The sequence below is a fragment of the Sciurus carolinensis genome, chromosome 4 (genome assembly GCF_902686445.1).
Source record: "Sciurus carolinensis chromosome 4, mSciCar1.2, whole genome shotgun sequence".
NCBI classification, from domain to species: domain Eukaryota; kingdom Metazoa; phylum Chordata; class Mammalia; order Rodentia; family Sciuridae; genus Sciurus; species Sciurus carolinensis.
In genome coordinates, this window is record NC_062216.1 from 143,257,521 (window position 1) to 143,279,398 (window position 21,878).

Sequence of the window (21,878 nt, forward strand, 5' to 3'; positions counted from 1 at the left end):
TTCACACATAAGCTTTTGGGGGACACTTTATATCTAAACCATAACAGATATGAATGAACTTATCAATTGTAAACTTAAAAATTATGATTCTTTATCCCAACCACTTTTGAATACACAAATTAAATCTACCTTAGGAAACTGACTTGCTCATTTTTTTTCACTACTGAGAATATATTGACCTATAAAATAGTATTAACTTATTCCTGTGTGTTGGACATTATATATAATCTTTAATAAAATAATTTCAAGGTTATTTATAGAATGAACCAGTGAATTTCTTTATGGCTCCTGTGATTTAGTTATTCAAACAAGTCAAAATTGAAGACTTATTTTGAGATATAAGAAAAAGGACAAAATGAATTCTAGTAGAGAAGATTTATTCCTTTTGACATTAAATCACATTAAATGATTTCATTCTAAAAAAGCAAAAACAAAAACAAAACAAGAAAAACAAAGACATGAAATCAGCATAAAAGCTATGACATTCTTCCATGATAGACCCCTACAATGAAACCCAATAAGTTTTGTTATGTCTTATTTGCTATATGTTCATACTGTCATGAAATAATAATTGATCTTAAAATAAAATGTGTGCGTGAGCTTAGCAATTATATAGTACAAGCTTTGCATCAAATTTATTTTTACTATAGCAAATTAACACACCCAAAAAGAAAATATCACATGATAAGGTAAAATTATTTCTTTTATTATTCTGAATCAGTAACAACTTGAAGAAATGATATATATTTTATATTTGTCCCATAATGTTTAGTAATCCAGTCAGGCAATGAAAAGAAATAGCCTCATATTTTTAAAAAATTTACATCAAAATTACAAGATATTCTTTTGCCACTAGGTAAACAAATTTAAATAGATAACAGTAAATCTATTTTGAAAAATTATAAAATGTAGCCACAGAAATATATTTTGTTATATACACAAAGTGTTTAAATAAATATAAAAATAAAAATCTAACAGATTAGAATAGCTTCTACACACTAATGAGGGACGATTTATTTGTATAATGAGAAATAACATATATATATTTTATTTAAGATACTTCAAAGTGTTTTTGTGTCTCATCACTTCGAACCCAACTCTACATATTTTTCTTATTAAGTACAAAATGCTGAGAAAAATCCTATAGCCTTGCAATTAATTTTATTTAAAAAGATAGTATTAAAGTTGTTTTAAATCATTTCTATGAATTAAAATAAAATTAAAATTGAATGCTTACTCTGTTTTGAACATTGCACAATCTATACATGTATTGAAACATCACATTACAATACAATGAACAATCATGCCACACTGAAAAAACATAATAACCCAAAGATTCAGTGCCTATTTCCCAAAATTTATAGGTAGAATTCCTGTTGATGGTTTATGCCTGCTGAGATGCATATTTATGCATAAAATGCACAGTCATTTACCTTGTAAAAGAATTACAGACAACAATTGTCACACCTCTCTAAACTTTAGCGATTCAGTTATAAATTTGAGTGAGGGGGTAAAGTTGGTGGGAGAGAGCAAAGTTAGCAAGACAGATGATAAGATAGTATGATAAAAATTATCTCGGGAAGGGGAATTAGATAAGCACATAAATAAATACAACCCAGGGTAGAATATAAATGCTGAAGTAAATGAAAAGCACATCTAAAACATTCATGAGTTCAGAAATGAGAGATTACAACTGGTGGAATGCAACAAACATTTTTAGGGAAAAGAGCACATTTAAGCACGGAGAAAATGGGAGCATTTCAGTAGATGGTGAATGAAGAAAAAAGAAAATAAAAACAGTTATCCTCAATGGAAGGATGACCAAGGTACCATCTGTGAAAATCCAGGTCTAGTTAGAGAAGTGTAGAACAAGTAATTGGGTTTGATTTGCTTCTTCTAGCTACATATAACCATTTCATGGTTAACCTGTCATGATACTGAGGAATTTATAAATATTTTAAAGTCTCTATCAATAATAAAAGCCTTAAACTTTTAACAAATCCTGTATTCATAACTCCATTCATTATTAAATTATTTAACAATGAATACCACAATATAAAAACATGAGGGCATTAAATTTTAATATTTCTATTGGTATTAATATGTGAATACATATCTCTAAATTAGAAATTAACCTACTAACTAATGAATGGCTTAATATTATAATGATGAAAAGCACGGACATATTTGTGTAACTAAAGATCAGATCAAAATTTTAAAGTGAAATTAAAAATCAATAATTCTGCCTTTTACCAAGAGTTTTAAACATTCTTTGCTATAAAATATAGAAGAATTGACCTTTTGAAGCATCGTTGTACTTAGTAATATACAAATAGAAGTTACTTGTTTCTAAAATGAAATTATCTGTCCTGTCTTATTTCTTTTCAGAACCTCTTTTGAATTCAAGTAACTAGAGAGATTACATAAGGAGATAGGTAGTGTTCCTGTATTTTCTCACTAAACACAAGAGTAATCCAAAGGGATTACTTTCATTGTAGGAAAACAACTTTACAACTGGGTTATCATTTATGATGATCTGAATTTAATCCCTAGCAGTGAACAATGAATATGTCAATAGCTTACCATTTTGTTTAGTGACTTAATAGTTACTAGGCAGGTAAAGTTTTCTTTTATAGGAATGATTCGATTATTTCTTAAAAAAATAAAGCCCATGTTAGCTTTATTAATTAATGTTTATAACTATTTCCATGGAACCTAAATTCCCATCTTGCCAGCCAACATCTAATATGGCCTACAAAAACCTTGATATAAGAAATGTTAACATGTTCCTGAAAATTCTAACACTATGGAAATTCTAAATCTCTTCTCAAAGTTGGTTGGAGAAACTGAGGGAGGGAGGAATGAAAGAACAAGATAAAAAAATTTCATCAATAAAATTGTTAAAAATCAAATACTTTCAACTTTAAAAGTGGAAACAAAGGAAAGAATACTGATTTAAAACCTGTACTACGGTATGATAAAAGGAAAGAAATGGGAAGTAATGGGCATCTTAACCAATATCCACATATTAAACTACACAAAATAACATTTCTACTTACATACCCGGACATTTAGGGCAAGTGTCAGCTAAAGAAAAAATAAACTGCAGAAGGACTCAATTACTAGTACAAAAATGATAAAACGGTTTTCCAAATGATTACCTCATGTGTTCATTGGCAAGAAGGAAGGGAGGAATGGAGTCAGGAAAGGAGGAAGAAAGGCAGGCAGCAGGCAGAGGAGAAACAAGGAAGGAGAAATAAAGGCAAGAGGGAGAAAGTAAATCCCTAATTAAAATCAGGCAAGCAAATGTAATCCATTCAATTTCATGGATTTTTACTAGAATGCTTGGAATGATGCTAGTCATTTTTTAAGTACCTTACTTTTTTAAGGCCTCAGATAAATTACTATGAAGACAGATTTGGGTGATAGCATACAGAATAAGTCTTTTGTTCATGTGAGTTTTCTTCTATGTATGCAGAGATAAATGCTAATAGTTTTGGTATACAGAACGTTATTTTACCCACTTGAGGAACCCTAAGTTGAATCACTTCAACTTAGTTTAATCGCTTCAACTTAGGTAGACAGAATAAAGAAACACTACTATGGCTCTTTGATTTCTTATCTGACACTATACATCACTCAAAGAATGAACTTGCGCACAACATTGCTTTGATTAGAAGACCTAGATTACCAGACAGCAAAAGCCAATGTATAACTCTTAATATGTTTCTTTAGAAAAAACACTCTTTCTATGCAGATGAGCCTGGCTTCATCTCTATCCACTCTGATCCTCTGCCAGGACGAATACAAGTCCCAAGAGCCACCTGTGGCACAGGGTTAAACAGGTAGAAGGATAAAGGAAATGACAGACATAAGTTATAAAATCTGCTAAAAAAACCAAAATTTGCATGAATGCAGTTACAACATAATAGCTGTCATATACATCACAGATTTAAACATTCTATTTATAAAAAGTGGAAAAAGATACTATAGCACATTTTAATTTTACTTCTTCATGTGTACAGTTTCAATATTTCGTGTAATGTTGGGAATTGTTTTAACATTTTTTATAATTCATTTTCTATAGAAGCAATAGGAGGTTATCGAATAATTCCCATTAAATAAGCTAGTTCTGCTGCATTCCTAATGCACAGTTCATTGCATGAACCTATTATAATTAAAGGCACACTGGAAATCTTACACCAAAAACAAACAACGAATCTCACTAGTTTTTATTAATGACTGAATACCTTACACTTTTTTTAGTAAGTTATTTTTAAAATGGTTTCCTACTAAATTACACCAACATGAACAGCATTAAGGCAGGTCAGAAAGAACCATTTGAATTATGTAGACAACAGCAGCACATCTCTTGCAGTTGTTTCTGAGTCCTGACTGTGGTTGGAACTGATGCCAGTGTCCGAGTCTGTGTCATTTGTGTACATGTTAAATGCCCTTTGAGTAAAGGGAGGAGCCTCCCCACTGCTGTTGGCAACCTCGGATTCCTTCCCTTTGTTTTCCTGTTGCTGGCATCCATCTTTGTTGCTAATGTGAAGCAAATTGAGCTCCTTGGCTAGGAGTTCATATTCTTTTGCTTTCATCTGAAGCAGTGAGTCACTGTATTTAATCTCCTTCTGGATGCCACTCAAATGAGAGTGGATTTTCAAACCAGCTTTCATGCTTTTCTCCAAATCACCCTTAACACTTTCTAAATTAGGGCTTTCCAGTTCGCCAGTGGCTGCACCTTCTGCATCTTCACCTATTTCGAGGCAAACATTTTTTACCTCTTTTTCTATTTCAGTGGAGAGCTTATCAATGAGCATCCTGTAATACTTCAGTCGTTCTTCCAGCTGTACAATTCCATCCCTTTCACTCAGGTCCTCCAGAATCTGATTTTCTTCATACTGCAAGTCTAGCTTTTGCTCAGCTTCACTAAAACTGGGCATTAAATATGCATCCTGAACATAATTTTCCCCATCATTTTCTACCCGATCAAGGTGGAACTTAGCTTCACACTTTTCGATTTCCAGATCTAGCTCTTTCATTCTCTGGACTTGCTGATGAATAGTATGATCCTGGGAGATAATCAGGTGAACTAATGTCTCCATATTTTCTCGGTCATGAGAAACTGTGTCCTGCTTAATTTTAGCCAGCTTCCGAAAAGTTTTCCTGACTATTCTTTTTTGTTTGTCTGGTGGCAATGTCTTCATGTAATTTGCTGGGCTGAGTTCCCACAGTTTCTCTGTGTTTTGCACTAATTTTGTTTCAGCTGTCCTCCACAAAGGAACTGGAAGAAAAGCATCAGCTTTAACCAAAACAAATTGCATATTAGGCTGCTCATCTCCCCATGCTTTCCAGAGCTTCAGGATTCTGGTTAGTGGAGGAAGAGCCCGTTCAGAGCCTCTCCACTTCTCTATGATACAGTAGTCACTGGGCTTCCCCAGCAGAAATCGCTTATCTCCAAATGCTGTCTCGTGTTCCTCAAGCAGAGCCTGGATGACATCAGCAGAGGTGGTGCGTTTAGTTAATCCACAGACAATCTTCTCTTCTTGGCAAACCCAAACCACAATTTCCTTCTCTTCTGAATCCATGTCTTTAGTTGGAGATCTGAAAGAAAAACAAAGCACCTTATATTTCTGTCATCACGTGTGTAAACTCACAAAGACAATTTAACATTAATACCCTTTTTGGATTTTACACTTAATGAGAGACACACTTTGAGACTTTGACTATATAAATTCAAAAGACTTAATCCCAGAAAAGAAGACGAAAAAGAAGGAGGAGGAGAAGGAGGAGGAGGAGATGATGATGATGGGAAGAGGGCGCAGGAGGAGGGGGAAGAAGAACACCACCACCATCAACAATAACTGTGGAAAGGATCTTCTTTTTTTTTTTTTTTTAATGTCCTAATGGGTCCTCGAAAGAGCAAATTGTCATCAAAGACAACTGAAGAATTATCCACTTATCAGGGAAAACATTTGGCCTTTGGTCTTTTGGGATTGGCTTATTTCACTTGTAGTGGGGTGGGAGATGAGAGAAGATTGGAGGAACTTTCTGTAGAGGAAAATAGGGGGGCGTATGAAAAATGGTGGAATGAGACAGATATCATTACCCTATGTACATGTATGATTACACGAATGGTATGAATCTACATCGTGTACAATCATAGAAATGAAATGATGTACTCCATTTGTATACAATGAATCAAAATGCAGTCTGTAAAAATACAAAAAACTGAAGCTACTTTTGTTTTCACAAGTTAACCACAATATATTCACAGTCAGATTTGATAGAGTTAAGATAGTAATTGGAGAAGAGACGAATAAGAGGAAATAAAATAGGAACATTTTTGCTGGAGACTAAAAATTGAAGGATCACAAAAACAGAAAGGAAGATGATACTGGATCATATTGGATCATAAAAGCAAAAACAGTCCAATAGTGAAAAGAGTCATTCTTTCATTCAGGAAGTGTCTAATATATGCCAACTATGTACCAGATACATCTGCAGATACTAAAAATAGAGTAATAAACAAAGGACAAAAATATAGCCATGAATATGTAACTGATAGAGATCAGATAGTGGTAAATGCTATGAAGAAAACTGGGATGAAGGTGTAGAAAATGTCTTAGAAGAAGAACTCTATTTGGAGAGCTTAGGAAAAACTTCTCTATGGAGATAACATTTAATTAGGGACATACAGGAATTAATCAGAAACCTAAGGGAAGAATTCCAGGGAGAAAGAACAGAAATAAGTATATCACTATGTGTGTTCAAGGAACAAAAAGATCCTGAGTCTAGTTGGATGCTAATGATTACAAAGGTGAGAGGGACAGGTCAAATGACTGGCAATGGAGTTCAAAGAAAAGGCGCATACTGCAGAACTTAGTAAGGCAGGCAATCAGACTTTGTTCCAGTATTAATGGGAAGCCACTGTAAAGTTTTAAGCAAAGGAGAACCATGACCTTATGTATATTTTTCATGTATCTGGTTTCTGCTTGTGGAATGAAATATTAAAAAAAAAAAAGAAAGAAAAATAGATGGAGGAAGGCAAAGCTGGAAGTCTATTGAAGCAGTCTAAGAGAAAGATGATGGTTTCCTGGAGCAGAGTTTTAGCAACAGACATAGTAGGAAGGGGTCAGAGTTGGAACATACATACACATATTGTTTTGATAGTACTTTCTCTTATAAAACTGGGAAAGGATGTATTTAGTCTGTTTTTCCTTACCATAATAAAATACCTAAGGCAGGCTACTTTTAAAAAAATAAGGTTATTTTGGCTCATAGCTTTGGAGGTGCAAGGTCTAAAGGCTTTATCTGATGATGATCTTCTTTTTGACAGACTCTGGAGGTGGCACAGAGAATCATATGGCAAGAGATATCAAACTTTCATGTCTATGTGTTGTCTTGCTCTCTTTTCTTATAAAGCCACCAAAATAAAATCACAGAAACTCCACCAGAACGACCTTATTTAATCCTAATCACTTTCCAATAACCTATCTCAAGCACCACAGATAGATTAAGCTTCCACTCTCTTAATACAATTAGCACATGATTTTGAGGATTAAACTACTGCATGAAGTTTTGGGGGACAAACCATATTCAAGCCACAGAACTGAGGAGAAAAATAGTTTTCTAGAGGGGAAAACAGTTTCCTTGAGTAAGAGAAGCAAGGAAGTGTCACGAATTCTAAGCCATACTTATTAGAGAATTTTCAAGATCGTATTTCCCATCATGACTATAAATCAAATTGACTATGTCTTTCCTAATACATTTTTAAAAGAGTGCTAAGAAACAAGAGATATGAAATAAATTATACTCTCATATGATTTATGGTGACATAAGAGTTTTTGAGTAGAAACTCTCTTGTAAAAGTTGAGTCAAACTCATTTATCGCTTTATTTATATAATACCCTCAAAGCAAATGACTCCATGAAATACGTACCAAAGACAATTTTCCTGGTTTCAAAATCTTTACCACTAAGAATTTATAGGGTTATATTTTAGTAGCAATAGTGACTAATCCTATGTTATCAAATTTATTTTAAATGAACTAATTATTACATTTTGGCTACTCCTGAAGTGAAACAAGTGATTACTAAAGGGGGAAGAATAAATCAACAACACTAAGAAATATAAAAGATGAGGTCTAGCTCCTAATGAAGAGTATCCAGTAAAAGTGAAGTGTTCAATCATAGCCGGTAAAATCTTATAAGTGGTTACTTACAATCCATGCTGAATTGTAAATGTTCTCTCACATAATGTTTTGCATTCAATGACTCAGAATATAATAATATATTTTGGAGTAAATGGGATACCAAGTGTTTGTAATTCCTCATTTAATGATTCTGAGAAGTAAAATAAGTAGGTTTGAATTTGGGATGTTAAAATTATTTTTATATTCTGAAAAATAGTACAATAGTACAAAACTAGTACATTTAAATGTTCTAAAAAACATATTTTCAAAGTAACTGATACCCACTACTGTCTATATTATGACTACATAGCATAAATTATCTCTAAGTAAATCCTTACTTTGGTATGTTTCAATCGTGTGTATGCAGTATTGAAAATTACTGTAATTTTTTTTTCATTATTTAATTAGGCATATACTTGTTTGGATGATTTGAAAAATAGTACTCAGACTCTGCATTTACTGTATGTTAAATTAAAACTAATTTCATATTTACTTTTTGTAAATAGTAGTAAAATTAAATTAAAAATTATTTAAAATTAAAAATTAAATATCAACCTTAGATAATATTGCTATTAGTTGTTATGTTTAAACCAAAGACATCTTCATGCTATTTTTTAGTGCTTAAGGGTAAACTAAAAAATTCCTATAAAATACATAGCATTGAATATAGACACTATCAAATATAAAACATTTAAAATATTCTAGACACTGTCCTCAATGCTTGTATATATATAGTCATTTAATTGTCACAATTCTGTTGTGTAAGGAATAACATTAATCTCATTTTACAGATAAAAAACTCGGGATGTTAGCAACTTGCCTAAGGTCACATAGTGGGACCATGAGGATTCAAATTCAATCAAGAAAACAGGTTTGAAGGTCTGAAGTCCTCACCAGTATACTCTAAAAACAAATTTATAAATGTGATGATTTAGATAGATACATGGATTTAATTGGAAAAAAAATCCTACTTTTTAAAAGAACTTTATCACATACATTCTGACACCAATGGAAACAAAGTGTTCCCTTAGAATACTCAGCTGGTCAGGGAAGGACTTCTTCCAGTGACCAATCATGGAAGAAAGCATGCCTGAATATGTTGCCTTCTGTGCCTTTTGAAAAGCATAATATTGTTCCTGAGCTGATGCAGTAATAAAGTTTTTCTGACTGGGCTCGGCATTCCCTTTAGCTGATGAATCTCTTATATATTCAAAATGTCTTACTGTTGTCTTCTCAGATAATCCCTGTGTCTTGTTCTCTTCTATGGGGAGAGAGGACCCCATAGCTATGGATGACACATGACTTAAATTCTTCACCCCTACACTGAAATTCTGAACACTGAGAAGCAGTGAGCAGCAAACCCTTTTGAATAGTAGAATAACAATAATGGTACAAGTGGCAATTTCTTGATACTTCCATGGCCCTTATTCCAATTAGGATGCTTCCTGCTCTGTAAGGACCAGGTTCTTGTCTATATTGTGGCCTCCCCTAGAGACCTGTTAGTTTTCAAATCATGTAGATAAGTAGTACTCTGGTCGTGATGCACAGTCAAGAAAGGTGTTATTAATTCCATGTTACATATAAACAACTGGTGCCTTTATTAAAAACCTCACAGTCTCACTGGCTCCAAATCTTCCTTTTTAATTTTTTAGAAGTCTGTACAGAGTCCTCACATATTTCAGGACAGCTATTACTAAATATTTTGGAGAATTTTTATAATGATTATTCAAACCAAGTAATTTTCAAAACTTCTGTCACTTGACGGAACACATTTAAAAGTAATGACCATTCATTACAGAATTTAGGCAATAAAATCTCCCGCAACTTGTATATGCTTCGTCATGTCTAGAGTCTACTTTATAGCAGGTTTAGGATTTTGAAAACTATAGTTATTTTATAATATGGCTCTGACTTTCTATCCACTCACTCAACAAATATTCCCTGAGCTCCTCCTCTGTGGATGGCACCGTCATGGGAAATGTGCACAATACAGACACGTGTGATTTATAGGACAGTATCTCTGCCATACTGTGGGAAACGGTGCTATGTTTGGGAAGAAAACACTTCATTTACTGTCAGTTCTGGTGCTAAGTTTCTTGTTATATTAGTGATGCCCAAATACTAAGCTGACAGACTTAAGGCCCTCAGCATCATTTCATTTAAAAAAAAAATCAAATAAAAATATAGAAAGGAAGCAAAAATAAAGCTGATTTAGAAATAATAAATCACCATTGCTGTAAAGAAATAATAGTTTTGATTTGATTACAGCTCCATGCAAACTTAGTCATCTGAGGTGAATAAAATAATTTAACATTAGAACTGGGACTAAAGAAGCTGTTCCCTTCCTATTTTACTTGAAATTTTACTTCTATTAAAAGTAGTAACATCTACAAACACAGGCAACGAAAAGATTGAAGATACAAACAGAATAGAAAATTTGGTTAGTCATGTAATAGAATGTAATAAACAGTTCTTATCCAATGGATTCAGATCTAGTGCTTGAGACACATAAGCTCTGATTTAAACACAACATAAATCAGGTAGTTACAAATATCATCCCTGTTTTACAGATGAGAGAACTGAGACAAGGTGTGGCTAACAACTTGCCTAATGTGACAAAGTTAGGAAGTAGGAGCATTCCTTCCAGCTCTGGCATTGATACTAGCCTACTACTAATCCCCCAAAATATATTAGAATAGCCATCATGACTACCATCTTATAACAATTTCCCAACTTATGAATGGATTACATCAGTGGTTATTTTTTTAAATGAATTAAATATGAGTTTTTCCCATAAAATTACTATATCCTCAGCTATCCTCAAAGTCAGTTTGAACACTGTTAGGTAAAATACAAGTATACCTTCCTTTAACTCTACTATTCTTCCGTTTGAACATCTAGTATAAAGCCAAGTATTCAAAGTCTCAAGTATTTGAGTTTGTAATGCTGAGGGAACAGGGACAAGGAGATTGTAGACAGTAAGGTTAATATGGACAGTGGCTCTGGAAGGGGTCCTCTATTCATATCCTAGGAAGGAATAACCAATAGGTGGACATCCAAGTATATGTTAAATAAAAAACTATATAAGGTAAAGGATTCAAGATGTAATACTTATGTGTTATAGATTAAAAACATTTTATTAAAAATTATATATTTATAATAAAGTGATCACCACATTCAAATTTAATTCACACCAGTTAAATTTGGAATATTAGCTTAATTGAATACCTGTTCACTCCTGTGATTTGTAAGTAGATATGAAATTTCATAAGCCAAAATCTAGTCAGGTTATAGTTTAAAAGTATAGTACTTGCATTCATAACATCTTATTATACATGAAGTTTCTTGGATAAACTATCTGGCCAGTAAGATTTGACTCAGTTATCTATATTATCACATAGAACAAGATAACTTACCGGATGTCTACCTTAAGCAGGCAAAAATGATTAATTAATAACAATATCTTTTTAAGATATTGCCTCCTGTAATGTTAAGTAGGGTATCTTATATTTTAGTTCTAATTAACACACCATAATCAATAAAACAATGAATTTTACAATGAAATTAATATTTTGAAAAATTGAAAAATATCATAGCTGTGTTTTGAACTGATTTGAACTAGCTGGGTTTTTCAAAATGGTTGATAACAAAAATTACTCTTTTAGTCATATCTAAACTGATTCCCAGCAACACATAACTACTTCATGCAATTATCTTTTACTATGTTTTGGTGAATGAAAACTGAATTAAAAGTAATTTAAAATGTTATTCAACAGAGTTTATTACAGATTCCAAACCCATTATACTAGAGGTATAATTATGTAGTATATATTAATGGCATATCTCATGCACATAATATTCTTACATGTGTGGTTTTAATGCTATATTAAATGTGATAATATTAAATATATATTGTTCTCACATAAATATAATTTTGTAACAGCATACTTCTTTTGAATTTACTTAAAAAGTCTATAATCATAAAATATTTTTGGAAATTATTAATATGTATCATGAACAAAATAAAGAATCACATTTTATAGTATATACTCATTTAATTCCTTCACTATGAGATTTGTTTGTAAATATTTGCAAAAATAGTGGAAATAACCAAACTTGAAATGTAAATTTTTTATTTCATATTAACCATCATTAACAGACATTTTCAATTATGATAAGTTTTTCAAATCCCCTGTACCAGAAACTGTAATGCTGCAATGTGCATGTTTTTCACTAACATGAAAGGTTACCACAAATATCAAATAGAAAGAATAAAAGAGCTTTGACAATTGTAAAAAATACATGGTATAAATGTAGGTGTTTAACTACAGTAATAAAATTACCAATATTATTACTTTGAGAAGGATGTTTTTGTATTCTTACTCAGTAGACCTTGTGAACTCACAATAGTAGTTAATAATACTATTTTAGCAATATTTTCTAACCTATTCCATGATATTTTCCATCTGTTTCAACTAATTTTTCTTTTGCATGCACACAACTAATATAACCCTTTAAGAGACATTTAAAAACCATAAATATTTACCTTCTTAACTTTCCAAAATACTTTGCATCATAAATGAACCAAGCATGTTTTTAATCTTTTGCTGACTTATAACTCTCTGATTACAATTACTTGTGCTAATGTGCATACTTCCTTGAAAAGATATGTATATACCTGATTACTGTTCTACTATCTTATTGTTTATGTGTTTCCATTTTGAAATATCTTCATCGTAAAATTAAGTGGATGTAAATGCTAAATGCAATCTTAACATTTATAGGTGCTTTTTCATGTTCACTCTGAACTAATAGTGTAAAATTAAATATGAGAATTTTTATATTAGTTTTTTATCATCAGGAATTAAAAACATTTCTCCTTTAATAATTAATTTTAGAGAACTGAATTGACTTTCAATTAAAAATGCAATATTTGTACAATTATTATTCTTTCAACATATTATCCACCAAGTTATTAATATGCACAAAGCATCTGGGGATAAGTTAACAATGTAAATCTTGAAGTTTGTAAGATAAAATGTATCAAGTTATGACACTGCAATGCCAAATTGAAGATCCAATGAAACAGGGAATTATAGAAAAGTGATTCTGAGTGAAGGCAAAGAAAAATGAAGATAAATGGATAAAATTCAGTCTTCTTCATTCAGTTGCCCAGAGGAAAAGGCATTGAAGTTGGAACACAAGAGAATCAATCAAAGAGCAACATTCCTTCTAGAACATAGTAGACATTAGACACTAGCTGAAATTTGAAGTATTAATGCAGGATAACTCTATCATAGTGATCCTACATTCAAAAATCATTAAACTGTTAATAAAAATAATTACTTTCTAAAATATACTTCTCAAACCCAGTATTCTTTATGAACACTGAAATGCAATCTATAGATGTGAATAAAAATATTTAGAACCCTGGATGAATTTTTTCCAGAGTTTCATTAACTATTCTTTCTTTCCTAGGCCAGTCTGGAAAGTATGATAGTAAATGCTATCATCCACAGGAATGATTCTAAGTGAAATACGTTTAGTGCCTAAAACTAGGCGCAACACTTGAGGACTGGGAATGTAGATTAGAGGTAGAGTGCTTGCCTAGCATGTATAATGTTCTGAGTTTGATCCTTAGCATGTGTATCAGCATGCCCTCACACACACACACACACACACACACACACACACACACACGACTTCATGCTTAGAAATCAGAGTTAGAACTTTTACACATCCACATGATGGAGGCCTCCATCAGTTGAAGAATAAAGTACTGTGAAGCTTTGGAAGCATATCTGAGTCCTGGCCAGCTACACTGACAAGAATTTGCTTCATTCCTATTACTATTTATTTTTTAAACTGAAGATTCTCTGTCATCCTCTCCCAGGAGAGACTTTGCCCTCCAGGAGAAACTTGGTAATGTGTAGGCATTTTCAGTTTTCACATCAGGCCTAGTGGTACTCCTGGCTTTCTAATAGGTAAAGGTCATTAACAGACAACCCACTCCATAGCTTTTGACCCCAACAGGAGAAAGAACTTCTGAAACCTTGAGCCCCAAATAAACTGCCTTTCCTCTATGTTGTTCTTGTCAGGTCCCTTGATCACAGTAATGAAAAAGTTGACGAAAACATGCATGAAATGAAAAAATAACAAGTAAAAGGGGAAAATTGCGGATCTCAAGCAGTTTACATAATTGTTGAGGAAAGCAGACATTTAATAAAATATAGAAACTTTTTTTTTTGTTTTTGTTGTTCTTTTTCATTAAATAGCCAGTCTTTATGGTTATTACTACTGATGTAGCCCAACTGAACTTCCTGTTAAACTCAGAGCTGGTTCAAAGAAATGTTGTTATTTGCATTTCAATATTGTAAAAATACAAACATCCAGGGAAATTTTTGTTCTAGAAAAACTTAGATTGACAGACTAATAAATCTTCCAAATAAAAACAGACACAGAATAGAAGACACAGAGACAAACCCACATAGACACAGTCATCTCATCCTTGACAAAGGTGCCAGAAATATATATGAAAGAAAAAATGGCCTTTTAAACAACTGATTCTGGGGAAACTAGTTATCCACATGTAGAAGAATGACACTAGACCTTTATCTCTCACTCTGCACAAAATTCAACTTAGAATGGACCTAGAAATTAGACCAGAAACAATGCAACCTCTAGCAGAAAAACGTAGGGTGAACACTCCAACATAGAGGCACAGGCAACGTTTTTCTCAATAGGATCCCTAAAGCTCAGGAAATAATGCCAAGAGTTAATAAATGGGATGACACCAAATTAAGAAGCTTCTGCATAGCAAAGGAAACAAATGTGTGAAGAGAGAACTTACAAAATAAGAAAAAAACTTTATTAGCTGTTCTTCTGACAGAGGATTAATAAATAGAATCTACAAAGAAAACAACAAAATTAACACCAAAAAAAAAAAAAAACCACACACACACACATAATTAATGAATAGGCAAATGAGCTAAACAGACTCTTCTCAAAAGAAGAAATACAAATGACAACAAATATATGACAAAATGTTCAACATCATTAGCAATTAGGAAAATGTAAATCAAAACTACACTGGTTTTCAGCTCACTGCAGTCAGAAAGGCAGTTATCAAGAACATAGACAATAATAAATGTTGAAGAGATTGTGGGAAAAAAGAAACTTTTACACTGTTGATGGAATTAAAAATTAGCACAACCACTATGGCAATCAGTAGGAGGTTCCTCAAAAGACTAAGAATGAAACCACCATGTGACCCAACTGTACCACACCTCAGTGTTTATCCTAAAGGGACAGAAGGATAGAAGGGACAAGAATTAAAACAATTAAAGAATTACATTTTTAACAATTATTTTTAGTTATACATAACATTAGAATTCATTTCAACAAAATTATAAAAGCATGGAATATAATTCATTCTAATTCAATCCCCAGTACTTCCCCTTTCCCTTCCCTCCTCTCCCTATTCCCTTTGCTCTACTAAAAAATTAAAATCATCATATTATAGTGATGCATGCATACCCATGTTTATAGTAGCAAAATTCATAATAGCCAAACAATGGAACCAGCCTAGGTGTCCATCAAAGGATGAGTGGATAAAGAAAATGTGGTTTATATACACAATGGAGTTTTATTTAGTCATAAAGAAAAATGAAATCATGCCATTTGCAGGAATAATGGATAGAACTTGAGAACATTATGTTGAGCGGAAAAAGTCAAAGTCAGAAGGTCAAGGTCATGTGTTTTATCTCATATGTGGAAACTAGAGAGGAAAAAGGAAAAGAAAGTTGGGTGGAAGAATCCCATGAAAATCAAATGGAGATCCGTAGAGCAGAAGAAAGGTACTAGGGGTGGGAGGAGGGAAAGGAAAGGGTGAATACTGGGGAATGATATTGGCCAAATTATATCACGATACTGTGTGCATGTATGAATGAATGTATAAACAAAGCCCACAATTGTGTACAAAAATAATGCTTCAACAAAAAATACAGCAAAAATTAAATGAAAATAAAATGTTAGAAATAGAATGTAAACATCTGTTTACTAAATATGGGGTGTAGGTTGTGGATCAGAAAATGTGTGAATAATATTATGTGATGGGCATGGACAAGGCCACTGGTGAAATGCCAGCGTGGGTTAGGAGTTGGGCATGAGCAGAATGGATCATCATTGCGTTTCTTATTCCTTTCTTGTGACATATTCTGTCCAGGGTAGAAGGGACAAGAAAAGACTGGAGTTAGTAAGAGTGATTTCTAGGCACTCAATGTTTAGGGCAAGAGGAGGGTAAGACAATACCTACAGTCTTTAGAGGATGGGAGAGAAATTCCCAGAGACAACTGTGGGTAATGACAGAGAAATTAAAAATCTTGTCTCATTTAGTCATTGTTGGGTGAGTTGTAGGCATGAAAAACAGGATCAGATAAATCACAGACAGCTTTGTGATATACTTAGCAGTGAAACTACACAGAATATAACATTTCCGTGCTTTGGTTGTTCAGAAGACAAACTGGAATCTAATAATGTCTTAAAGTCATTATTTACATGAATTGGGAAACAACATCGTACCCCCACCAAAAAGAACAAATCCGGTGATTCATGTCTTCTGATTGATGGATACAAAGTGTTACAAATATTCTACAATTTTTATCACTGTGCAGTTCAGCTGAGAGAGTGTCACAGAATGGTTTTACCCTTGCAGTAAAATGTAAATAAATGATTTTCACCCAAATTCTTATCCCATAAGGGAATGAGAATTGTGTCCCTAGTATTTTCTTAACTCATAATCAATTTCCTTAAAAATTGTGACTCAAGGATAAACAATATATTGTATGTATACACAATGGAGTTTTATTTAGTGAGAGAGAAAAATGAAATTCTGTCATTGGCATGAAAGTGGATGGAAATTGAGAGCATTAGCAAAACAAGTCAGAATAAAGGCAGTCTAATATAATGCAATTAAAACTAATCTAATAAATTACTTATAATTTCATTATTAGATAAGAAATGTGTGTAATTGTGTATAGCATGAATGATTGGCCTCCCAATAAAAGGAAAGTATGATGCAAAAATAAAAAAAATCTAGAGATGAAATTGGCTAAGGATAAATGCTTAAATCTTTGATTTTTTAAAAAAGTTCTACATAAATCAATTTAATCAGTTATAAGTTAGTTTACCTCCAAAAATATTATCCATTTTGAATTGTAGCATATAAATTATTATAATTTGCTTCAACATTCAATTGTAATAGGAATTTAGTTTTACAAAAAGTGCATGAATACTGAGGATAAAAAAAAAAAGGAAGATAAAAATATCTTGATATCCAAGACATTGTCCTATGGCTGGGAAGAGAAAAAAAAAAAAAAAAAAAATATATATATATATATGTCTAGAGAAAGATTTTAAGAGCTCAGGACTATATTAAACATTAGACAAGTAATGCAATACATGCTGAACAAATGTGCTATAAAAGTTATGAGAAGATAGATAAATAATAATCAGTTAAATTGTATTATATAAATAATCAAAGGACATAGAAGTTGTCTCAAAGCGCTTAGTTCTAACAATCCTTTGTAGAAAGTCAGTCTGAATAAGAGGTTCAAAGGAGTTAAGGTGGAAGAAAGATGCTGGATTTGAATCATGTCTGTGAGGCAGACCCATTGAACTTGTGGGTTAATGTGATTATTGTAGGCTTGGTAGTTGAGGAACAGGTACTTAATAAGTGAGGTGATTAGAGAGAAGAGCAGTGGAGGACAGGTGAAAGGGCACACTGGATAATAATAGGTCACATTTATTACATGCTCAGTACATTGCCAGCCATTGTTCTTTGTGCTTTATTCACATAAACTCAATTTTCATCACAACCCTATCAAATAGGTTTCTGTTGTCAATCCATTATACAGATTAGGAAAAAGAGGCACTAAATGAAGTACTTTTTCAATGCTATTTCCAGTTAATAAGTGAGGAAAAATAAGTTTGGATAAACGAGTTAACCTGAATCAGACCACCGATCAGACACTAAGTCTAATGCAGTGATGGGTATATTTCACGAGCTTTTTTCCTGAAAATAAAATAAATCTAATATGAATCTTTTGAGAAAAAAAAAGACTGTGCATCATAAGAAAAACTTAGAATATTTATCGTCTACTTTGATATATTATAAATTCATGCAGATCAATGCAATATTGAAAGATGTACTTTCTTGGCAATCAGGAGACTCCTTCATCCACAGAATTCTGGTGTTTTGAGATTTTCTACATACTTAAGAATCACCCATAAAATTACTTTGCAGTTTATCTGAAAGATGCCTGGATAAAATTTTGATCCAATTTTTAAAAATATAAATTGAGCTAAACAAAGTCTCCAAGAGGTAAGTTTTTCTCATTTCCATAGTACTTGGAAACTAAAAAAAAATATAATGTGGTAAAATTGAAGGACTCAGATGGACTTTAACTACAGGGTTGGCATACTATGGACCTTTAACCACATCCAGCCCATAGTCTGTTAAGCTAAGCATTTTAAAAAGATATTTAACTCATTCTTAATTATACTATAAAGTTTATCATAAATAAAACATGATTTCAAATAAGAAAATTCAAAGTAACCTATTTATCACAGGACCTAGAGACAATATTGATTTCCTTATACCTTTTTCATATACATGATGTTTCTATGTCACAGTATTAATAATACCAACATTTAGTAGGTGTTCTCTATATCCTTTGCCCTATTGTAAGTGATTTTTATGTTGTTTGCTTACTTAATCCTCATCACAGAAAAGAAAGGATATACCAAAATTTTGTCATCTTACAGATAAGGACAGATCATTTCACACTTACTGATTTTATTTAAAATTAAAGTATGAACTCTTTCCCCATGGTTGTAACTATTCTTTACAGTATCATATTCTTGTATAGACCGACTGTCAATCATTTAAAAATTATTTGAGGAAGATATTTCATATTCCTAGGCTTCAGTTTTCTCATCTAAATAACACAATTCAAAGGACTGTAATAAATGTCAAATGAGATATTATACATGAAGGTCCTGCACCAGTGATTCATATACAATTAGCACTTAGTAATTGCTAGTTCCCTTTCTTCTTCAGAAAGATGAAGATAAAGAAGGGGAAGGGGGAGGGGCAGGGAGAAGGAGGAGAATAAGAGAAGAAAAAGAGAGAAAGAAGAGGGGGAAGGAGCAGCGTGGAGAAGAGGAAAGGAAAGGGGAATGAGAAGACCTTGTGGTTCAGTGAAGACCACTGCAATCCCAGGTTCGTATTTGTGAATACATCAGTACATTGCCTGTAAAAGTGGGCGCATTGTCCAGACATCCAAACATACAAAGCTAAATGTCTTTGCTAGTTTTGAAAACTAAAAATTGGAAGACATAAGTTGGTAAATTGATTTTTTATTTAGACTTGTCAACTGCAGTAAATTTGTGTTAAGTCAATATTTTTACATTCAAATAAACTTTGAAAATATTTGACTAACGAAGGGTTAGCATACTATGGGCCTTTGACCACATCTAGCCCACAGGCTGGTTCTGTACCATCTGAGAACTAAGAATGTTTTTGTTTTACATTTTTAAATGTTTTAAGAAATCAAAAGAAGAATATTTTATGACTCATGAAAACCATAAGATTAAATGTTAGTGTTCATAAAGTTTTACTGAAACACAGTCATGCTCATTCATTTTTGTATAGTCTCTGACTGTTTTCACTCTTCAGTGACAAAGTTGAGGAGTTGACAAAGAGATCTTATGGCTCACAAATCCTAAATGATTTACTATCTAGCCCTTCAGACAGAAAGTTTGCCTATTCATTAGTAAGCACATTGAAATTCTTTACTTTGCCAATTCTGAGAGATTTAATATGCTATTGTTAATCCTAAAAAAATTTTAAAAATATATAAAAGGACACTAGTGTAGAATATTTCCTAGACTTATTTGACCTTCCTGGCACATTTCAGAAAATTCATGATCTACATATAACATTTTCAACACACAAATTCAGTTATGTTTTTTACTATGCGAAACGAAACACAGCATTTGTTTCTTTGTAAGTCACAACATTTAATAAGAAATTAAAATTTTTCTCTTATTGAAACAACTCATGACTATATATAGCTCTCTATAAAACATGCTGATGGGTTCTTTTATCAAAACCATTACAAACTTTGAAAAGACACACATGGATTAACAATTCAGGAGAGTGTTGTAAGTCTTTTTAAAGTTTTGGCGATTCGTACTATCTATTTTTATTAAGTTCTAAAGCATGATATGTTCCCACTTGCTCCCAACCTTTAAAAGTGGCACTGACCTCTTAATTCTATTTTAAGTTTGTTTCACTGTCTTCTGTACTTAGAAAAATGATCATCATGATCACCTCAGGAAAATTAAAGTCATTGTAAGTAAAGCAAATATGCTATACATGAATTAGATGTAGCAATGTAAGCCTGGCATGGTGGCACACACTCGTAATCCTAGCACCTGGGGAGGCTGAGGCAAGAGGATAGCAAATTCAAAGCCAGTCTCAGCAACTTAGCAAGGTCCTAAGCAACTTGGCAAAACCCTGTCTCAAATCATAAAAAGGGCTGGGGATGTGGCTAAGTGGTTAAACACCTCTGGGTTAAATCCCCAGAACAACACCAAAAAAGGAAGCAATGTTAAATGACAATTTTGATTGCCTTTTATTAATGCACACACACAGAGAATAAAATTTAATCAAAATTAAAATTAATGAAGCAGGCAAATAACATGGAAGCTCTGACCCACAAACAAACTCCATTTAATCTGACCCACTCTGCAGCAAATGCTCTCAAAAGCAACATTTTTTGGGTCACAGAAGTACCAGTCCTAAGAAGAGGTAAACATAGAAGCTTCACCCATTAATAATACAGATCTTTCTCTAGGTCACTAAGAAAATTCAAATCATTGTTTTGATAGTTGAAGCGTGAAAAGTAGTGCTAAAAAATAGTTTTCTTCAAATGCATACTTCTAATATTTTAAAGCATTTCAAAAGTTGTAGCCCTTCAGAAAATCAATTTTTCTGTGGAAGAATGGGACAGTAAAAAATTGATAAATAAAATAAAATGGTAAAAGATTACCTGAAAATTAAAATTTGATGTGTGTTTGTGCATGTGTGTGTATTTGCCAGTTTCATGCTCTAGTAATGTCAGTCTAATTTTTTAGGAAGTAAAAGCATAAACCAGTCAAGCAGGATAAGAACAACCCCAGACATTCCACAACCGCAGAGTAGCTAAAGCATATAATTCCCATAAGCAGAGGAAGGGAAGGGAATGTGTAAAGAATGTGCATTAGAGACTCCTGGAGGTTAAGTAAACTAAACCCTTGGTTCAAATTCCGGAAATTGATTATAATCAAAATGTAAATATTTAACATGTAGTATTAACCAAATGGAATGCTGAGAAACTAATCTCATTGGAAATTCTAGTGTTTACTTCTAGGTATCACCTGTGCCTGTACCTGACAAGTATGTAAAGTTTCCTTACTCATTTATATTTTGTAGAGAAATATTTCATAACAACAAAGCATATCTATTAAAAGGAAAGTTATCATTAAATATTTCATTTAATGATAGCTGTAGTTATTTTAACTATTAGCATTAGTTTTCCTTTGGATAGCCAAAACCATAATTGGTTTGCTTTCATAG

The 21,878-nt window shown here is 32.6% G+C and overlaps 1 protein-coding gene across 1 annotated transcript in view; it reads right to left on the bottom strand.

The window, feature by feature from the left end:
- Positions 1 to 381: 381 nt before the first annotated feature.
- Positions 382 to 21,878, bottom strand: part of Rassf9 (Ras association domain family member 9) — a 37,191-nt gene continuing 15,694 nt past the window's right edge. Inside the window, exon 2 of the mRNA XM_047547967.1 lies at positions 382 to 5,607. Coding sequence (XP_047403923.1) covers positions 4,347 to 5,607 — 1,261 coding nt within the window. The 3' untranslated portion in view covers positions 382 to 4,346. The remainder of the gene's footprint in view (positions 5,608 to 21,878) is intronic.